General features: G+C 39.6%; 1 protein-coding gene across 1 annotated transcript; it reads left to right on the plus strand.

Moving 5' to 3' along the window:
- The first annotated feature begins 122 nt into the window (after positions 1-122).
- Positions 123-19,120, plus strand: CISD1 (CDGSH iron sulfur domain 1). Its single transcript, XM_002718483.6, has 3 exons — positions 123-270; positions 7,898-8,103; positions 18,411-19,120. Exons 1-3 carry the CDS (start codon positions 240-242, stop codon positions 18,498-18,500), a joined length of 327 nt encoding a protein of 108 aa, XP_002718529.1. The 5' UTR covers positions 123-239; the 3' UTR covers positions 18,501-19,120.
- Positions 19,121-19,943: the final 823 nt, after the last annotated feature.

Genomic DNA, 19,943 nt, shown 5'->3' on the forward strand with positions numbered 1-19,943 from the left:
CCTCCCCTCCTGCGGCTGTCAAAATCCGGACTCGACTTCCTCAAGGCCCGGGGCTCAGCTCTGCGCATGCGGGTGGATCTCTCGCTCACACACACGTGCTGACGGCCTGCCTCGGCGCCTGCGCGCTAGCCTCCCGGTGCCCGTGCCCTTAGGACGCCTAATTGCCTTAGCTTCGGCTGTGGACGCTAGCGGGTTCGTGCTGGGTGGCCTGTGCGCACGCCTTGCGAACTGACGGCGCCATGAGTCTGACTTCCAATTCCAGCATACGAGGTGAGGTGGGGCCTGGGAGAGGGTGAGGTTGGCGCCTTGCGCGCAGCTTGCAGCGCCCGCAGCTCCTCTGTGTGGTTTGCGCTGCCCTGCGCACCCGCGCGTCCAGTAACCTTGAGGTGCAGAAGGACAAGCGCTTTGCCGGGCCGCGGGCTCTGAGCGGGACGCGGAGAAGGGGCGAGGTCGGGTTACGGGGTGATGGTGTCACCGTGCATAAGTGGCGTGGGACCGTGCAGCCATCTGCTTTTCCTGCTAACTATCCAAATCCCAAAACCTAATAACTCCGCTGCTGGCTTTTCCTGATGTCCCCTGACTCGCTTCTCTATCCTTAGATCGCAGGGCCTGTTGGGGGAAAGTGTTCTCCCTTCTCACGTTTCTATCAACGTGTAACGAGAAAGTCGGTTTCCTGCAATCCTGAAGCGGTGCATGACTAATCACATATTAGTTTTGCAGATTTTTTTTTTTTAAAGAGAAGAAACCCAATCCGAGGTCCCCAGTTTTCCCTGTTTTTTATTATGCCGCTGGCATGCGGCGCTCCGTGAGAGAGCACTGAAAACTGGGTTCGTTGCGCCCTCAGTTTTTTCAGCCTTCCTTAGATAGCTTTTGGAAGCCGTACTTCGCAGAAGAGCCACTTACAATTAAAAGAATATATAGAATTTGTTGAGTGTGGAGTTTCACTTTATAACAATTCTTGGTGATGTTGCAATTGTTAAATTACCGTCTCCTAGCTACGTGCCCACTCATAAAATGCCACTCCCCAGGGTTGGTTACCTGTAAGTCTAGTTGAGTATAGGTAAAGAGGTTATCTACAGGTTAAAATTAACCCACTGATTCATTCAGTCAATACTGAACGTCTGTCATACCAGGATTTGTAAAAACCTCCCTACTAACTTGAGCCCTAATTTTTTAGTACAGAGGTAGATCCCATAAATGAGAGAGTTCCACTTCCGTTGACAAAATTTACCTGGCAGTGTGAGGGTGATAATCCATGACATTTATAAGTTACTAATGATAAACAGTAAAAATTACTTCAAAGTATATTCATCTTAAGACTTTTACATAGAGTTAAGCCTTGGTACATTTCAAATAGGGAGTGATTTATGTGTATGATTTAAAAAAAAACTATTTGAAAATAAGACTTGTAAAATCATATGATTTTGTGACTTGCACCACTGATATTTTTATACAAAGATGGTTTGCTCATGTGTGGGATGGGTTGAAAGACTCCAAAGTCTGTTTTTGTTTAAAATGTGGGGTCATGTCGTATAAGTAGGCATAAAATTCTGTTTAGGTAGCATACTGTTGAAATGTGAAGTAGAACTTAACATCACTGTCTAGAGACATATCTTTGTTGTAATCAAGATGAGTTTCTTGTTTTTTAAGTGTAACCATAAGGGAATTCAAAGGTGATTTTCCCATTAGTGTGCCACTCCAAGGAATAGGAAATTGATGAAGCAGATTATGAGCTTTAAGTATTCAGCTTTGTTGTTTATTTCACTAAAAAGCAAAAAGGTTCTGAGGCCTCTAAGGGTAGCCCCAAACCCCTGTAAATGTCTTCTACCCACACATATCTAGTCAAATACTAGGGAAGGCGGAGACAGAGAATGTCTTGGGAATCTGTTAATGCTTAGGTCTCATAAAAGTTTGATGCTGCTGGTTGTTTTTAAAAATTCCTATGGGTCGAACATCAATTTAGATCTTCTAATTAGGGGGAGGGTGATCATATCTTAACTAAATTAATTCATCATTATAAAGAACTTAGAATGGTATAAAACAGTGGTAATCACTATATCCATATATGTCAAAAAAAAGTTAGAAGTACAAATATGTGCGTAGATTCTTGTTTATATTCAGAAAACAATGAGTGAGTTATAAATAAAAAGTAATGGTCTTCAGCTGAAAGTCACTCATAATTCGCCATCTCCTTTCAAAAAAAAAAAAAACTGACTACACCATATACTTTTAAAGGACTTCGTTAACCTGTCTTCCTCTCAAGTCACTTTTTCATGCTTTGCTTTACCCTCAAGTTCCAAAATGGAGACTTACCTGTCCACCTTGTGCTCTGTTACCCATCCCACACCCTGATTTTTCTAATACAGGGAGCCAAAACTGCATCTCATAAATTCTTACTCTCTGACTTTTCTATCTTTGTGTATTTTATTGAAATGAATTCTTAATTTTCCAATTCATTTCATCTCAATATAGGAAAACACCGTCTTGGTATCCATAAATTCATTAAGTTATTTAAAGTAACTGTTCAAAGCAGGGCTGAGGGCCATTTGGATATTTATAACATCATTCGTGGGCCATACAGGCTCACCAGCTTGAAAATTAGCCTGCTATAGATTTATTGAATTTTGAGTCCCACCTGCGGCTATCTTAGCAGGGCCTAACCACACTTGTAAAGGGTTCATTATTTGCCTGAGAAGGAATATGCAGATCATATTTACAAAAAAAGAGCTCCTATAGGTTATGAACAATAAATAAATATTGGGAGGGTGGGATTTGGAAGCAGAGATGAAACAAGATTGGCCATCAGGTGATACTTATTGGAGCTGAGAGAGTTAAATGGGGATTCATTGCGGTGTTCCCTATGTGTAACCCAGATGTTGCATATAATAAAGTTTTTTTCCATTCTTAGGAAGTAAATTCCGTACTTTGAAACAGTAAATTAAGAAGGCGAAGGTGTAAAAGCAATGCAGTGGTAGTTGGACAGATGGAACTGCAAATTCAAATGAATCAGTTATTTCTTTTGAACTCTTGAATGCTGCATGAATGCCAGACACAACCTAGCAATGTATGGCAGCCTCAATGACATGAAAAGATTGCCAAGCCCAGCATACAGTATACCAGATCTAAGGGAAGGTTTTTTTTGTTTTCTTTTGTTTTGTTTTTTGACAGTTTCCCTCCCTTGGTTCACCCCCCAAATGGCCACTACGGCCAGCACTGCGCAGATCCGAAGCCAGGAGCCAGGTGCTTCTTCCTGGTTTCCCATGCAGGTGCAGGGGCCCAAGCACCTGGGCCATCCTCCACTGCCTTCCCGGGCCACAGCAGAGAGCTAGACTGGAAGAGGAGCAAGCAGGACTAGAAGTCCGGCGCCCATATGGGATGCCGGCGCTACAGGCGGAGGATTAACCAAGTGAGCCACAGTGCCGGCCCAGGGAAGGGTTGGTTTATTTATTTATTTATTTATTTTTGACAGGCAGAGTGGACAGTGAGAGAGAGAGAGACGAGAGAAAGGTCTTCCTTTACCGTTGGTTCACCCCCCAATGGCCACTGTGGCCAGTGCACCGCACTGATCCGAAGCCAGGAGCCAGGTGTTTCTCCTGGTCTCCCATGCGGGTGCAGGGCCCAAGCATTTGGGCCATCCTCCACTGCACTCCCTGGCCACAGCAGAGAGCTGGCCTGGAAGAGGGGCTAGAACCCAGGGTGCCGGCGCCGCAGGCGGAGGATTAGCCTATTGAGCCGCAGCGCCAGCCATCAGGGAGGGGTTTAAATAGAACTCCCCTCCCCCTCTCCTGATAGAAGAGGAACATTCTGATTCTATGACAGTTGACAGTGGCAGTGGTGAGCAGTTTGGGGCAGACAAGGAGCCAAAGGAAAAGAATCGAGGTACGGTTTTATCTAAATTAGAGCAAAATAACCCTCACAGTAAGAAAAATTAGGGAATGGGTCATAAAGAAAAGGTGTGGGGCTTAGGAGCAAATCTATGCTCTGAATAATTTTAAGAGTTTCATAGACCTAGGAAAGAGTAGGAAAAGGAGACTGACTTTGAATTGTTACCTTTATCTGTATTATTGTTCTTTAATGGTATTTGTGTAGGTAGAAAGTATTGTTAAATGATGTTGGGTAAGGTAGGGATTGATCTAACTGTAGCAATCTCTATACCTTAAGAAATGTCTGTGGGAGAGGAAAGTGAGGATAAACCAGAAGAGGTAAAAATCATGCTCAAGTCTCTTCTAGACCTGAGTTCTAAGCCATTGTCTGAAAGGTGCCAACTGAAATTATCTTCAAGACTTGGCTCTTCCTAAAGTCCCATTGTTAACTCAGTTGTGACTGCTCCTAATAGGCTTTTCTCCCTACTAAGGACTTAAAGCTCCTTGAGTTTTATTACTTGTGTTTCTTTACTTTTCCAGGTTTTCAGTTCTTTGTCTATTCTAATTATTGACTTTTGATTCTGTCATTGTTTTTGCCTGCCTTAGTTGGTATGGTTTCTATTTGCTTCTTTTCCCTATATAGTTACCAGTGGTATCCGCAACTTTTTTGTCAGAAAAGACTAATTTGGGCTCCAGCAATGATAAAATAGCAACTTTTGTTTTCTTTACTTCTGGGAACTCTTAAATTTGTCCCTAATGAGATTAGAGAATTAGGATTCAGGGGAAAGGACAAAAAATAAATGGAGATTCTTTTCTCTGTGAGTCTAAAAACATTCATTTAGAACAAATACGAAGCCATTTTTTTCTAGCACGTAAGGTACTATGATATTTACAGAGGACGATAAGTGACCCTTGCTAAGGTAGCCCAACAGTGCACATTTTGATATGAGGCAAGCCCATCTTGGGTAATACCTACAGGAAGCTTCCGGTTCTCCCAGTGGTGCCACTGGTGTTGCCTCTTTTCTCTGCCAGTTATTCTGTCACCTCTGTCACTGTCAAAAAACCCAGGGGAAGTAAACAATTTTTTTAAGTTATTGAGTGGGGGCCCAGAGTTATGGCACAGTGAGTTAAGCCACTGCCTGCAGCACTGGCATCCCATTTGAGTGCTGGTTTGAGTCCTGGCTGCTCCACTTCCCATCTAGCTCCTCCCCAGTGTGCCTGGGAAAGCAGCAAAGGAAGGCTCAAGTGCTTGGCTCCTGCCACCCACAAGGGAGACCCGAATACTCTGGCTTAGGTCTGGCCCAGCCCAGGCCTTTGCAGCCCTTTGGGGAGTAAGCCTGCAAATGGAACATATCTTTCTCTGTCTCCGTTTCTCCCTCTCTGTCACTCTGCCTTTCAACTAAATATAAAAAAAAAAAAAGTTAACAAATGGATTCAGTTGGTAATATGAGAAAATTTTTATGAGTAGAATTTTTTAATGAGCTGGAGAGATTCTTTTGACATATTATGATTTTCAGACAGAAACTCCTGTAGAATTCTCTTTATATCAGGAAAATACTAGCAAAGTAATACTAGCAAATTATAATTGTTCCTTGGATCTCAGGACTTTTAGCAATATGGAGTCACCATTAAAACAAATATGTTAGTGAGTACTTCATAATTCACCTAAAAACAATGGTATTACTAAGATCAAACTGCATTTAGGGAATTGTGTTATTTTAGTCTTTTAAATTTGTACTAAAGGCAGTATTCAGCAAACATTGAGTATATACTATACAAAGCAATGTTTAGCCCATTTGGTTATAGATACATTAGCTACTTAAAGTTGTTTTCCATTAGCTAAGAAGTGGATTGCTACAGCATCTGATGTAGGGAATATGGTCTCAAGAAAGTTCCATAGTAAATAATAAATCAGAAAGGGAGATCTTGAATCAAGCTAGAAATCACAACACAGTGGTGGCCCTACTTGGAATTGCCATAAAGTAATGCCATGAAGCAGTATTAACATTCAAGACAAATCTATGCAACATGTGTATTAAAAAAAAAAAAATCCTTCCAGGAGGCCAAAGGTTTGAGACTGTCAAATAAATTAACTTGCTTTCTCAGTCATGCAGCACTCGAACACAAAAATTTTAGTTAATGTTTATTTTAGGAGACTATAGCAAGGGGGAATGCAAATGTGGTGGGAAGGAAAACAGCCTGAAGTGCCTTGTAAAGAAAAATATTACTGTAATTGAAATTGAAAATAGAATCCAGGGAACATGGTAATTAGAAACATTTGATAAAAGCTAAATTATTAAAACTACACAAGAGAAGACCAAGATAAAAAGAACTGAATGTGAAAATGATTGCTCCTTTCCATTAGAGTTTTATAAGATTGAGCTTCAGTTCTGGGTAATGATCACATTAGTGAAATAAGAAATTTGATTCAGTAGTGCAACTAAGCCATAAAGTTAATTATTCATCATATGTTTCTATCCCATATTGGAATATGGGGTTTTTTGTACTTATCTGTCTAGGCCTTTGTTTGATAGCCTGGGAACTTATTTTAAAAAAAACTGAAGGTCTGACTCAGGAAGTGCTGGGAAGCAGTCCAGTGTGTTTATTCTGACCCCTGTTCAACTTCTTCCTGCAGCCCACTCCATGCTGAGAATAGACAACTCTTCTCTGAGGCTGAGACTAACCAGATTATGCAGAGCTTTCTTCTCTCCATCCTTGCCTGGAGCTGGGGTAGTTGTTAAGCACTTTTGGGTTTCTAAGGATCCCTTGAAAAGCTACACAAAATAAATGGCCTGTTAGTCCAACAAGTATTTTTATTTTATTATTATTATTATTATTATAAGTAGAATAGTGTTATTAAATTTAAGAAGAGGTTTGTAGGGGATTCAAATAATAATCCACTTGTGGAGAATAGAAATTTAGAATTTATTGACTGAGATTATAACTATAATATATAAAGCATGTTTTCTACAAAATGTAAGATTAATGTATTTTGATTTTTATTGTACTAATGAGAAAGCACTTTGATGTTTTACAAAAAAAGATTTTTTAATGGTGTTAGAAACTAGAATCTTTTTAAATGTTTTGCTCTAAGGGTGGTTTTATTTGTCCTTTTTTGTTGTTTCTTCAGATACAAATCCTGTTTGTAGTTATACTCTTTGCAGTGGTTGCAATTTAGTTTTGGTAAATTAACTCCTTTAAAAATAACCCCGGGGGGTCTTGCTGTTTAAATTAACTGTGATGAGTCATGTTTGTTAACATAATCACCTCCTGATTTGTCTTTAATTTGTAATCTGAGTTTTTAGGTTTTATATTTTTAAGGATGTATTTATTTATTTACTAAATTTGAAGGGCAGAGGGAGAGGGATGGAGGGTTGAGGGGAAGACATCTTCTATCTGCTGGTTCACTTCCATCTGCTGGTTGCATCTGCTGCCACATGGCTGAGACTGGGCCAGGCTGAAGCCGTGAGCCTGCAACTCCATGCTGGTCTCCCTCGTGAGTGGCAGGCTCCCAAGTATTTGGGCCACCTTCTGGTACTTTCCCAGGCACTTTAGCAGGGAGCTGGATGGGAAGCAGAGCAGCCAAGACTCAAGCTAGCACTCTGATAAGGGACCCCGGCATTGCAAGTAGAGGCTTAACCTAAAGCACAACTCTGGATCCTATGTTTCATATTTTTTTAAACACTAGCTACCTGAAGTCACATACAGAATTTGAAATCTATTTATCAAAACTTTTTCGAAGTCTAGGCCTTGTTTTTCCTTCTCTATCAGTCAAATGTTTGTTTTGTTTTGTTTTTAAAGTTTTTCTCTTCTATCTTGTTTTGCTGCCATCACTGGATAGGATACACACAATCCCTCAGTGAAGGCTGGGGGAGCTTTTAACAATGGATGTTACACAGTGGTCCTAGACATTTTGAAAATTCTGTAAGAGTTGGGTTGCTTAATACTGAAAAACTAGGTTTTCTGATCATTCATATTAGTTCATCTGTGTATATTTTGATTTTGATCATTATTCCTGCTTTCCCTCCCTCTAGTTGAATGGATAGCAGCAGTTACCTTTGCTGCTGGGACAGCTGCACTTGGTTATCTCGCTTACAAAAGATTTTATGTTAAAGATCATCGCAGCAAAGCCATGGTAAACCTTCATATCCAGAAGGACAATCCCAAGGTAGTACATGCTTTTGACATGGAAGATTTGGGAGATAAAGCCGTGTACTGCCGTTGCTGGAGGTCCAAAAAGGTGAGGAAAGCCAGTCCTTCTTACAAGTGCCATTTCATTGTCACGTTCTCTTTCAACTATAAAGCTTGTCACCAGATACTTTTGAAATAGACATCTCTCTTTTTTTTCCTTCTTTCTTCATGGATTCTATTCTTCTGTTTTTTATCCACTCTTAAGGAATGTGTTTACTAAAATATATAACCACTCTGCAATAAAACTGTGTTGTACCCTCTTTGAGTTCAAGTGTGTTTAGCAGTATTCTTGGCCAAATGAGAGAAAATCCCCTTTAATTTCCTCTTGGGATTTCCTCCGCCATAGTAGATCTTAGCTTCTATTACCCAGGGGGAAAAATGCATAACCTAAACACAAAGGGAAACAAAAGTCAGTTCTTTTTTGTGAGCTTTCAGGCTTTGGATTCTAAGACAAATTTTTGAAATTTTCAGAAGAAAGTTTTTAAAAATTGCCCTTGAGAATTTCGTATATAATAAATATCCTAAACCTTTCAGCTGCAGCTCCTGTAGTTAAATGTCTAACAACAGAGCATTCTTAAATACTGTATTTCTTTTAAGAAAATTTCATTTTATCAAGTTCCTTGTGGAAGTATAATCTTTGATATCTATAGGTTTTAAACAAGATGGCAGCTAGTGATCAATAGAGGGTAAAATCCTCTCCCAAGGTCATTTTGAAAAGATTTGTACACTGAATGACTTCAAGATTTCTGGTGAATTGTGAGAAATTTGGCATAAACACTGTATGTACTGCCACATTAGCATTCAAATAAAATATGGTTTTATTATTTATTTATTTGAGAGTCAGGCTTACACAGAGAGAGGAGTGGCAGAGAGAGAGAGGTCTTCGATCTGATGGTTGGCTGCAACAGCTAGAGGTGCACTGATCCGAAGCCAGGAGCTTCTTCCAGGTCTCCCACGCAGGTGCAGGGGCCCAAGGACTTAGACCATCTTCTGCTGCTTTCCCAGGCCACAGCAGAGAGCTGGATCTGAAGTGGAGCAGCCGGGTCTTGAACCAGCGCCCATATGGGATGCCTGCGCCTCAGGCCAGGGTGTTAACCCACTGCGCCACAGCACCAGCCCCAAAATGTGTTTTACACAGACACTAGAAGAATCCTCCCAAACAAACCAATAAAAATGATACATTTCTTTCTTTCTTTTTTTGTTTTTTAGGGTTTATTTTACTTGAAAGGCAGAGTGAAAGAATGGGAAGGGGAGAGACAGAAAGAAATCTTACATCCATCATTCAGTCCCCAATGGCTGCAATCGTTGGGTCTGCACCAGGCCAAAGCTAGGAGCTAGTAACTCTGTCTGGGTCTCCTGGGTGCAGGAGTCCAAGAGCTTGGGTCTTCTGCTGCCTTCCCAGGTGCACCAGTGGAGAGCTGGGTCACAAGAGAAGCAATCGAAGACAGCAACTTCACCTGTTGCACCACAACACTGGCCCTGATGTATCTATTCGTGAAGCATGTTATGTTGGGGACCTCTTCCCATAGTGGACACCATTTTCACAAATCCCATATCACAAATAATGGAAGGGGGCCAGCATTGTGGCATAGCAAGTTAAGCCACCACCTGGGTCACTGGCATCCCATGTGGGTGCCCATTGAGACCCAGCTGCTCCACTTCCAATCCAGTTCCCTGCTAATGCACCTGGGAAAGCAGAGAAAGATGGCCCAAGTGCTTGAGCTCCTGGCTTTGACCTGTCACAGCCATTGCGGCCATTTGACTAGTAAACCAGCAGGTAGAAGATCTCTCTATTCTCACTCTCTCTCTCTCTAACTCTGCCTTTTCAAATTAATAAAAAATAAATCCTTTAAAAAAACATTAGAAGAAGCCACATATGAGATACAGGAAATTATATTTCACTGATGCCTTTCTCCTGATATGATTGATATTATACAATTCAGTGAAATATTGCTTTACTTATGTCATTATGTTCGAAAACTGCTTGGTACACATGTAGAATATGAACCAAAAAATAATAGGCCCATTACAACAAATTGTACATTAAGACAAGCCCTGTTTGTTTGGCATAGTATTGTCACTAAATATCCTTATTTTTGCTGCAAAATAGTCAGTCAGTAATGTTCTATAGACTACACTTGGTCTGTTCTTTAAAACAGTGTGCTTAAACTGAATGGGCTTCATTCTCTTGTTGCTCACTAAAACACAGGAAGTAATGCATGTAGAAATTGTCAAAGTTGTAATAGTTCTTTAGTCAGTGATCTTAAATAATTTATTTACTACCTACTATATATACAAGTACATGCATGAGAAAAGTTAAATAGTAAAATATCAGGTATCATAGATACATATAGTAGAGGTAGCACAAGTATTCCAGATAAAAGGAAGCGCTTACTCCAGTCTAGAATCTTCCAGGAAAGCATAGTCATGCTCTTTGGAAGTTAACTTGCCCTTGGAAAGGTTGATTGCATTTGAATAAACTAAGTACATGGAACTCTTTCAAACTCTGCGGGAGTGGACCTGTAAGAGCAAAGGTAGGATGGATGATGCATCCGTTGCACTCCCCACAAGCATCCTTACACCTCCTCTGCCCCCAGAATAACTCTAAATTGAGTAGAGACTTGAGTTTCAACAGGAAGAGTTTGTGCCTCCAGATGTGGGGGGAGTTCCATTCAGGGATTTCAGCTATAAAGTTGTGATATTTAAAATGCTAGCTGGAAATGGAAAGAAGTAAACAGATATATGAATCTTTTGAGGAGGGTAGGATTAGCCCAATATAATCCTTTTTGTGTGGAAGGTGGGAGAAACGTCACTGAAGGGCCCAGAGCATTCTAGAAGAGGGTGATGTTGCAAACAGAAATAAGGAATTCAGATTGATGAGCTAGTTTTCCAGGACAGTGATAAGGATTTCAATTTCACACAGTGAATTTGAGGCAACAGTTGAATGGAAATACACAGATGACAATCTGAAATGTGGGAGTAAGGCTAGGGCATCGGGGTTAAAGATAGAGATCAACAAAACTGATGAGTCAAGTGTAGGAATGCAACTGATCCTTGATACAGATAGAAACTGAGGGCTAAGTATGAAATCTTAGAGCATTTTCTACATTCTGAAAAAGAGCAAGAGCCAATTAAGGCAATGGAATGAACTAGAACTAAACTAAAAATGTGGCTTCAAAGTGCAAAGGACAGAATTCCCAAAGATTTGGTACTGAACATCAGCTTGTGCAAAGACAACCAGCTAAATAGACTGACTATTACAATAAGACTGTTGGCTTAAGCAACTAGGCAATTGACCGGTATCATTTCAAAGAATAATTAGTATAAAGGCTACATCCAAGAGGATTAAGAAATGCTAGAAGTCAGGGTATGAGGATTTCAGTAAATATAACAGTGAATAGAAAGGAAAATAAGGTAACTGCTTGAGTAAACTCTAAAACTTGGCTTTGAGTTGAAGTGAAGGGTGCTTGCTTTTTTTTTTTTTTTTTTTGCTAGAGGGTAAAGGATCCAATAAAGTAAATATGGACTTTCATGAACTAAGATCCAAAGTATTTCCGGAAGAATCACAAAATGGACACAATCTAGTCTCTTGCATTTTACAGTTTCTAGTTTCCAGATGGTTACACAAGGGATTGCCAAGAGAAGAAATGCCAGACCAGTCATTTTATTTTCAATGTGTTTTTGTTTTTGTTGGCTTATTTTTTGTGCCATTTGGTGATCCTCTTTGCCCATAGGATTTGCCAGTTTTGTGTTTTCGCTGTATCTTGGACTCTTTTAATCCTGTATAAATCAGTTGAGTTCACTTTGCATATTATTAAAGTGAATGAGTGCTCTTATTCTTCAGACACCTTGGGAAACTCCCCACATTCCTGAGGCTGCAAACCCCAAGTCTCACTCACATGCCATTCACAGAAGACTTGTCAATATCTTTGACAAATTGGCTAGGTTGAGTTTATATTCAATAATTTTTCCTCATAGAAACCAGTTGTGTCAAATACCTTTTTACCAATCAATAAAATATTGCTGTGATATAAACTGTCATTCAGTTCTAATTCATTTTTCAAAAAAAAATTTATTTATTTATTTATTTGAAAGGTAGGGAGAGAGATAGACAGAGGAGAGGTATGTTCTATCTTCTGTTTCACTAACCAAATATTCACAGCAGCCAGTGGTAGGCCAAACCCAAAGTCAGGAACTAGAAACTCTGTCTCTGTCTCCCACATGCATGGCAGGAGCCTAAACACTGGGCCATCGTCTGCTGCCTCTTGGGTACATTGGCAGGAAGCTGGATCTGAGGCATGGAGTAGTATGGGAAATGGGCACCACAAAACCTGCTGCCCCACCACACCACCTCTCTAATTCATTTTCTTTTTTAAAAAAATATTTTACTTACCTGAAAGACGAATCACAGAGAGAGATAAAGAAAGAGATCTTCCATCCACTGATTCATTCCCCAAATGGTTGCAGCAGCCAGAGATAAGCCAATCCAAAGCCAAGGGCCAGGAGCTTCCTCTGGGTCTACCACATCAGCGCAGGGGCCCAAGGACTTGGGCCATCCTCTGCTGCTTTCCCAGACTCATTAGGGAGCTGAATTGGAAGGGGAGTTGCCAGGATTTGAACTGGTGCCCATGTGGGATACTAGTGCTGCAGGCCAGGGCTTTAACCTGCTGTACCATGGCTCCGACCCCTCTAATTCATTTTTGTGTGTGTGTGTATGGTAAAGATTTATTTATTTATTTGAAATGCAGAGGCAGAGAGAGAGGTTTTCCATCTGGTAGTTCACTCCCCAAATGGCCACAACAGCTGGAACTAGGCCAATCTGAAGCCAGGAGCCAGGAGCTTCTTCAGTATCTCCCACATGGGTGCAGGGGCCCAAGGACTTGGGCCATCTTCTACTGCTTTCCCAGGCCATAGCAGAGAGTTGGATTGGAAGTGGAGCATCTGAGACTTGAACAGGTGCCCATAAGGGATGCCGGCAGTGGAGGCAGTGGCTTTACCAGCTATGCCACAGCTCCAGCCCCTTTGATTCATTCTTAAGCTAGTCACTAGTGACCTATTGTATGTCTCTAAAATTATAAGTAGGTTTGCCAACTAAGATGAATCAGATATTTTTGTAATGTGCACAGATTACATTTTCTCCTTTCCTCTCACCAGGATTGTTAACTGGCCTATTTCCCTAGTATTTCACAAAGGACTACTGCTATTTGAAGTGAGAATGCCAGGAGTCAATAGAGAGGAAATGATTAAAATGACTTAAGGGAAAGGTATTGTTTGAGATGTTGTTATCTCGTAAGAGAGTGGAAGGAAATGACAAAGCAAAGATGTGAAACAGCCTTAAAAAGTAAGAGAGAGTCTTAGTTTCCAGTCAGAAAGATTAAAGAACTTTGATGTAAAAGGGAAAGAGTGTGCATCCTAGTCTTTCTGAACTTCGCATTCTCCCAGCCCTCACCTCAAGTGAGTTACATCATTAGGAAGCCAGGGAGGGGTTGACCAAGGACAGCAAGAGACTGCAGACTAAGAAATAGAGGAACGCTTTGCTGGTGAATCATTTTTTCATTGACAACTTTGAGATTTGAGTTACGATTTTGTTGGTGGTGGTGATGGGTTTGTTTTTCTTTTGGGGGGTGTATGAAACAGAAAACCTCCATCCGTTAATAGTTTGGAGGTTGGGTGTACTGAGTCCATTCCTTCATAGAAACAATATTTTTAATGTTGGTTAAGTTCCTTGGCCAACACCTACATAAGGACAGTCTGCTAAAAATCTTAGTTTCCCACACAATGTGTTTTCATGTTATATCTACTATCTTATATTTTTTTAAAAGTACATGTGATATAAAATGTCATTTTGTTCTCTAAAGTAGTAGTTAAGATCTCACTGTTGTAGTTTCCTTCTCAACCAGAGAAAGTGCATTTCTCAGAGTAGCTTGTAGTTCAGGAGCCAAATTGGCCCTGGGCAGTTTGGAACACAGAATCAAAAGTCTTATTAAAAGTACAAAAGTTTGGAAAAATAAGATAATAATTTTCTTAAAAAAATTTTTTTTCAAGTGAAAGCAAGAAGTCAGGAGCGTTTTTAAATTTCTGTCTTGACTCACCCTAAAAACAAACAAATTTGAGATGTGGAGCCATTAAAAAGAAACACATTTTGTGTTTATGATAAAAACCCTGATCAAGTTGCTAGTTTTCCAGAGGGAGAAGAAGGATCACTGGTGGTTTTTGTCCTAAACCTTCATTATGGCCTCTTTTCCCCACCCTCCCTTCTCCAGATGTTGCAGGGTGGGCATTTAGCCTAATGGTTAAGACACTGATTCCAGTTTCCTGCAAGTACATTGTCTTTGAGGCATGATAATGGCTCAAGTAATTGGGTCCCTGCCACCCATATAGGAGACTTGGACTGAATTCCAGCTCTTGACTTCTGGGTGACCCAGTCCTGGCTCTTGTGAACATTTGGAGAGTTACTCAACAAATACTAATACTCTCCCCCCAAAAAAAATTTTTTTTAAATATTGGCATTTGTAGTTTTCAAGTTAGAGTTAACAAGCAGAATATTTTCTGGACATACCAGAAAATACCAGCCTTAGTATAATGTATTCTTAAGAAATTTATAATCTGGGGAGGATTGTATATTTATAATCTTAAACTGCTTCCTACAATGCTGGCATCCCATGTCAGGTTGGTTCCAGTCCTGGCTGCTCTGCTTTTGGTCCAGCTTCCTGCTAATGTTCCTGGGAAGGCAGTGGAAGATGACCCAAGTAGTTGGGCCCCAGCCATCCACATGGGAGACCCAAATGGAGTTCCAGACTACTGGGTTTGGCCTACCAGGCCCAATTGTTGGGACTATTTAGGTAATGAACTAACAAATGGAAGATCGATCTCCATCACTCTCTCCTTCAAATAAATAAATTACTCATTTGAAAAAACTTTACAGTCCTGCCTTGAAAACACTCATTTTGGCCCTGTTTGGGGGGGAAAATGTTTTTAGTCCTTTCATTATCTTATAAGTGAGATTTCACCAATGAGCAAATATAATACGAAGTTTGGAAGATGATTCTGATTTAAGGTTGTAATTTCTTGGGTTAAGTGGTATAAAAAGTACCATTAAAAGATACCCATTTTTTTAGAACAAAGTTATTTTAATACTTAGTTTCCATTTTTAAAGCACCACAATTATATATACTTTAAAGGCATGAAAATTTTTTCTTGTTTGCTTTTCAGACATGAGGCAAATAAGCTAACTACAGTATTTAGGCAGAATTAGATTATTAGGAAAATATATTCCCATTTATATATGGCTTTCTAATGTTTTATAATATTTTCTTTGTATATTTCTATATTTCTCCTGTTCTTGATTCTATATATTGAAGAAGATAATTTGATTTAAAAATAGTTTCTAATATTTTCAACATGAGATAAAAAAGAAATTAAACATTTCCATTTTAATGAGTGCTTTGAGGTTTTTTATTTAGAAATATTTTTCATAAATATATTTTATAACCTATATAGACAAAACTTTACAGTAAAATGTTTTACTTATGTTATTTGTAAAAAATGAGGGTCTTTACAGTGTAAACTTTTATTCTCACTGTAAAATGATGTTTGTTTATTAAACATGTCACTTTGAAATGCTATATTTTACTATGAGATACAGTTTTCTTTGGTTTTTATAGTCTCTCAGCCATGCTAAGAAAAAAAGGAAAGCTTGTGTTCTTGTTTTTGCTGAAAGAATTTGTTTTTAATATATATTACATATACATTTTACTAACTAAAAAAAAAGAAATAATGTGAGCTTTACCTAAATTACTTTTACATTACCATCTACTGTGAGATAGAATTATATCTAGAGGGGCTGGCCCTGTGGCATAGAAGGTTAGGCCCCCGCCTGCAGTGCCGGCTTCCCATATGGGTGAAGGTTCAAGTCCTGGCTGCTCCACTTCCAATTCCACTCCTTACTGGTGCGCCTGGGAGGGCAGTGGGCAATGGCCCAAGTCCTTAGGCCCCTGCCACCTATGTTGGGAACCCAGAGGAAGCTCCTGGCTTTGGCCTAGCCCAGTGGATGGAGGATCTCTCTCTCTCTTTCCTTCTCTCTCTATATCTTTGCCTTTCAAATAAATAAAATATTTTTAAAAAATTTTATCTAGAAACATGATCGTAAAATTAAAATTGGATGTATTTACTATCATCCAAATACTATTTTAATCTAACTTCTGCATATCCTAGTTGAAGATTATATACCTTTATTGTCAAGTTTGAGTTACCTAAAATGATACTCCCTTGAGTAGGAGTAGTAAGTTGATTGTTCTATTAAAGGCCAAACCCCTTGTTAGTTTGCTTTTTTTCTTTTCTTCCCCTCTTTAATTTGGTTTAAGGAAAGGCAGAGAGAAAGATACAGATTTTTTATCTGCTGGTTCACTTCCTCAATGGTCTGCCAACATCCAGGGCTGAGTTAGGCCAGAGCCAGGAACCTGGAGCTCCATCTGAGTCTCCCATATGGATGGCGGGGACCCGAGTGCTTGAGCCTTTATCTGCTGCCTGCTCAGGGAATGCTATTAGCAGAAAACTGAATAGGCAGGACAGGAACCGAAGCACCCAGGAATGCAGGAGTCTGTAGCAGTGTCTTAACTACTATGTCAAATGTCTAACCTACTCTACTCCTCTAAATAGGCTCCTACAAGATAACAGCATACCATTTACTAAACAGTGAAACTCTAGAGTGTAGGTATGTTCAGAACATAAAAAATAACACAAAAACACAAGGATGTTCTCATCATTTCTCATGAAATACAAATAAAAGGTGTAAATACAGAAGGAAAGAAATAAAAAATGTACTGGTAATTGCACCTTCCAAGTGTGAAGTCCTGAGCAGTCACCTAAAACGTTGTATTCTTATTTCTGTCATGTAGCAATAGGAAGGATATACTTGGAAAACCCAGGAGTATTTGTCTGAAACAAGAGTATTCGGATATGAAATATACCTATTTATAATAATTATGAAAATCTTAACAGAAGATGCCTGAGTTCTAAGTATGAAAACTACAAGAGAAATGAGACTTGGAAAAAAAAAAGTGTTAAGTTTATCTGAAAGAATAAATAAAGCTTAATGAAGTTTAACGAAGAATAATAATGAAGGAAAACAATCCATATCAAATGCTGAAACTTATTTTTAAGCACAATTGCCCCCCTGTAGTAGACTGATCAAAATGGTAACATTATATCTATAAATAGGCAATTCAATATGTGGAATTTATTTTGATAAATTATACAAATATAACAAGCTGAGAAATAATGGCCTCTAATAAAACTGAAGCAACAGGATCTTACAAGAGCATTTTGCAAAGTATGCTCTGCAAAATAGTATGCAGGGGCCAGCGCTGTGGCGAAGTGGGTAAAGCCACTGCCTGCAGTGCCGGCATCCCATATGGGCACCGGTTTGAGTCCCGGCTGCTCCACTTCAGATCCAGCTCTCTGCAGTGGCCTGGGAAAGCAGTAGAAGATGGCCCAAGTCCTTGGGTCCCTGCACCCAAGTGGGAGACCCGGAAGAAGCTTCTGGCTTCTGGCTTCTAATCAGCACAGCTCCAGCAGTTGCAGCCAATTGGGGAGTGAACCAGCGGATGGAAGCCCTCTCTCTCTCTCTGCCTTTCCTTCTCTCTCTGTGTAACTCCAACTTTCAAATAAATAAATATTTTTAAAAAAGTATGCAAATGAATGGCAGTTTATGCTATCATTAAAGAGGGCTCTCTGGTTTGATTTTCAAACACAAAATGAAAGCAAATCAGAGTATTTTGCAGGATTCAGCTTCCTTGGTGCAGTCTGGGAAACAACAATTGGAAATTGTTTTGTTCCTTTCTCTCGTGAGACATCAACATGTCAGTTATATCCAAAATGTGAAATCATGGGAAGGAATGTAAATTTTCATTTATCGCGTCCCTAGAAGAAAGAAGTCTTCTTGAATGCCGTTTAAAAAAGGTGTATAAAAGTGGAGAAGTTTAGGATATGAAAAAAGTTAAAGCAAAATGGAAAGGTTTGGGGGGAAAATTCCTATGAGATAATCAAGATGGGATAACATACAGATTGTTTTTAAATGAATGAACTTGAAATCTTGCAAAATAAATAGGTAGTGGACATTGTTCACTACAAAGGAATGTAACTAGCACAAAACCATGCAGAAAGTTTCCAACATCCATAATCAAATGTCAATGAAATTCAATTAATAGTCTATTACAAGTTGATTTTTTTTCTTCCTACTTAGTTTATATGCTTTACATTTTGTTGTATATCTGAATTAATCATCACTCCACACTCTGCCAAGCATCATACTGATTTTGAGACTGGATGTTTCACATTCTCTCTTTTCTCTTCTAGTTCCCGTTCTGTGATGGGTCCCACACAAAACACAATGAAGAGACTGGAGACAATGTGGGACCCCTGATCGTCAAGAAAAAGGAAACTTAAATGGACAGTTTAGATACTGCAAACCAACTCGTCATGTTACCTTACCTGATTGTTTAATTAGAGTAATTACCACTTCTGTCTAATTCACCTCCCTTGGGTTCTAGATGTGGTATATTGCAAACTGCAGCTTTCACATTCATGGCATTTGCCTTACTTGTTGAAACATCGTGGTGCACATTTGTTTAAACAACAACAACAACAAAAATGTAAAAACCAACTTCATGGCCTGTGGGTTATTTTGGTCTTGTAAGGATCCGTTTCTTTAAATTTAAAATAATGTTATTAGAATATAGTTGTTATCTTGAGGTTGATGTATTAAATTATTCTCCAAATCATGCATATGCAGATTGTACTCGTAAGTTTCAAAGAAAAATTACCACCTTTTCATAGCACTTCGTTAAGCTAGAAAGTAAATAGGGTATGATTATGCTACATAAACTTAATGCAATCTAGGAAAAACCTGTTACAACCTTGATTTTCTTCTTGACAGTAGTAATGACATTGAGAAGATACTGCTGCTGTGTTTTCAAAGTTTTCGATCAAAAAATGAACTATTGAGTGTTACTCTGCTTAATTATAACTGTCCAGCTCAATAATAAAAGGGCAGTAACTTCTTGGTATTTATCTTGATGGATATTTCATTGATCAAAGTGGTAATAGATTTGAAGTCATGAAGAATGTCTTACAACATACTGTTCGAAAACTGTAGCCACAGGAATGGCAAGCACTGGAACCGAGGGCACCAGCAGTTGGAGCACACAGAGTCAGCTGTCTTCAAGACAAAGCCCACATCCATGACAGAAATAGTACTCACAAGGTTAGATCAAGGGCATGGCAAGATTTCTCCCACCCTGCCCCTGCCTCTGGGTAATTGAGTGCATGGCATACACTAGTAAAGAGGTGTTTAGAGAGGTACACCTTTCAGTTTATGTGATCTTTTATGGAAGGCAAAGATTTGAACACAGTGTTGATATAATATTCTTCAAGGACTCAGACCAGAAGCATTATATTTGTTGCTGATTCTAAAAAAAAGAAAAAAAGAAACTTGAAGCTAGTTAGGAGCAATAAAAGAAAACAGGAATAGTTAATATATGAAGGGTCTTCAAAAAGCTCATGGAAAATACATAGGGAAATCTATGGATGGATTTCCAAATTATTTGCACCAAAATGAACTAGCCTTTGAATTCCTTTTTTTTTTTTTTTTTTTTTCTGACAGGCAGAGTGGATAGAGAGAGAGACAGAAAGGTCTTCCTTTTGCCATTGGTTCACCCTCCAATGGCCGCCGCAGCTGGCGTGCTGTGGTCGGCGCACCGCGCTGATCCAAAGGCAGGAGCCAGGTGCTTCGCCTGGTCTCCCATGGGGTGCAGGGCCCAAGGACTTGGGCCATCCTCCACTGCCTTCCCAGGCCACAGCAGAGAGCTGGCCTGGAAGAGGAGCAACTGG

Source organism: Oryctolagus cuniculus, chromosome 15 (genome assembly GCF_051225735.1).
Source record: "Oryctolagus cuniculus isolate XC-2025 breed Fujian yellow rabbit chromosome 15, ASM5122573v1, whole genome shotgun sequence".
In the NCBI taxonomy this organism is placed as follows: domain Eukaryota; kingdom Metazoa; phylum Chordata; class Mammalia; order Lagomorpha; family Leporidae; genus Oryctolagus; species Oryctolagus cuniculus.

Bases quoted from the DNA above. Each gene is read 5' to 3' on its own strand.
- CISD1 (XM_002718483.6), top strand. From the start codon at position 240: ATGAGTCTGACTTCCAATTCCAGCATACGAG. The intron at 271-7,897 runs GTGAGGTGGGGC...CCCTCCCTCTAG, and splicing joins TTCCAATTCCAGCATACGAG to TTGAATGGATAGCAGCAGTT. The intron at 8,104-18,410 runs GTGAGGAAAGCC...TTTCTCTTCTAG, and splicing joins GTTGCTGGAGGTCCAAAAAG to TTCCCGTTCTGTGATGGGTC.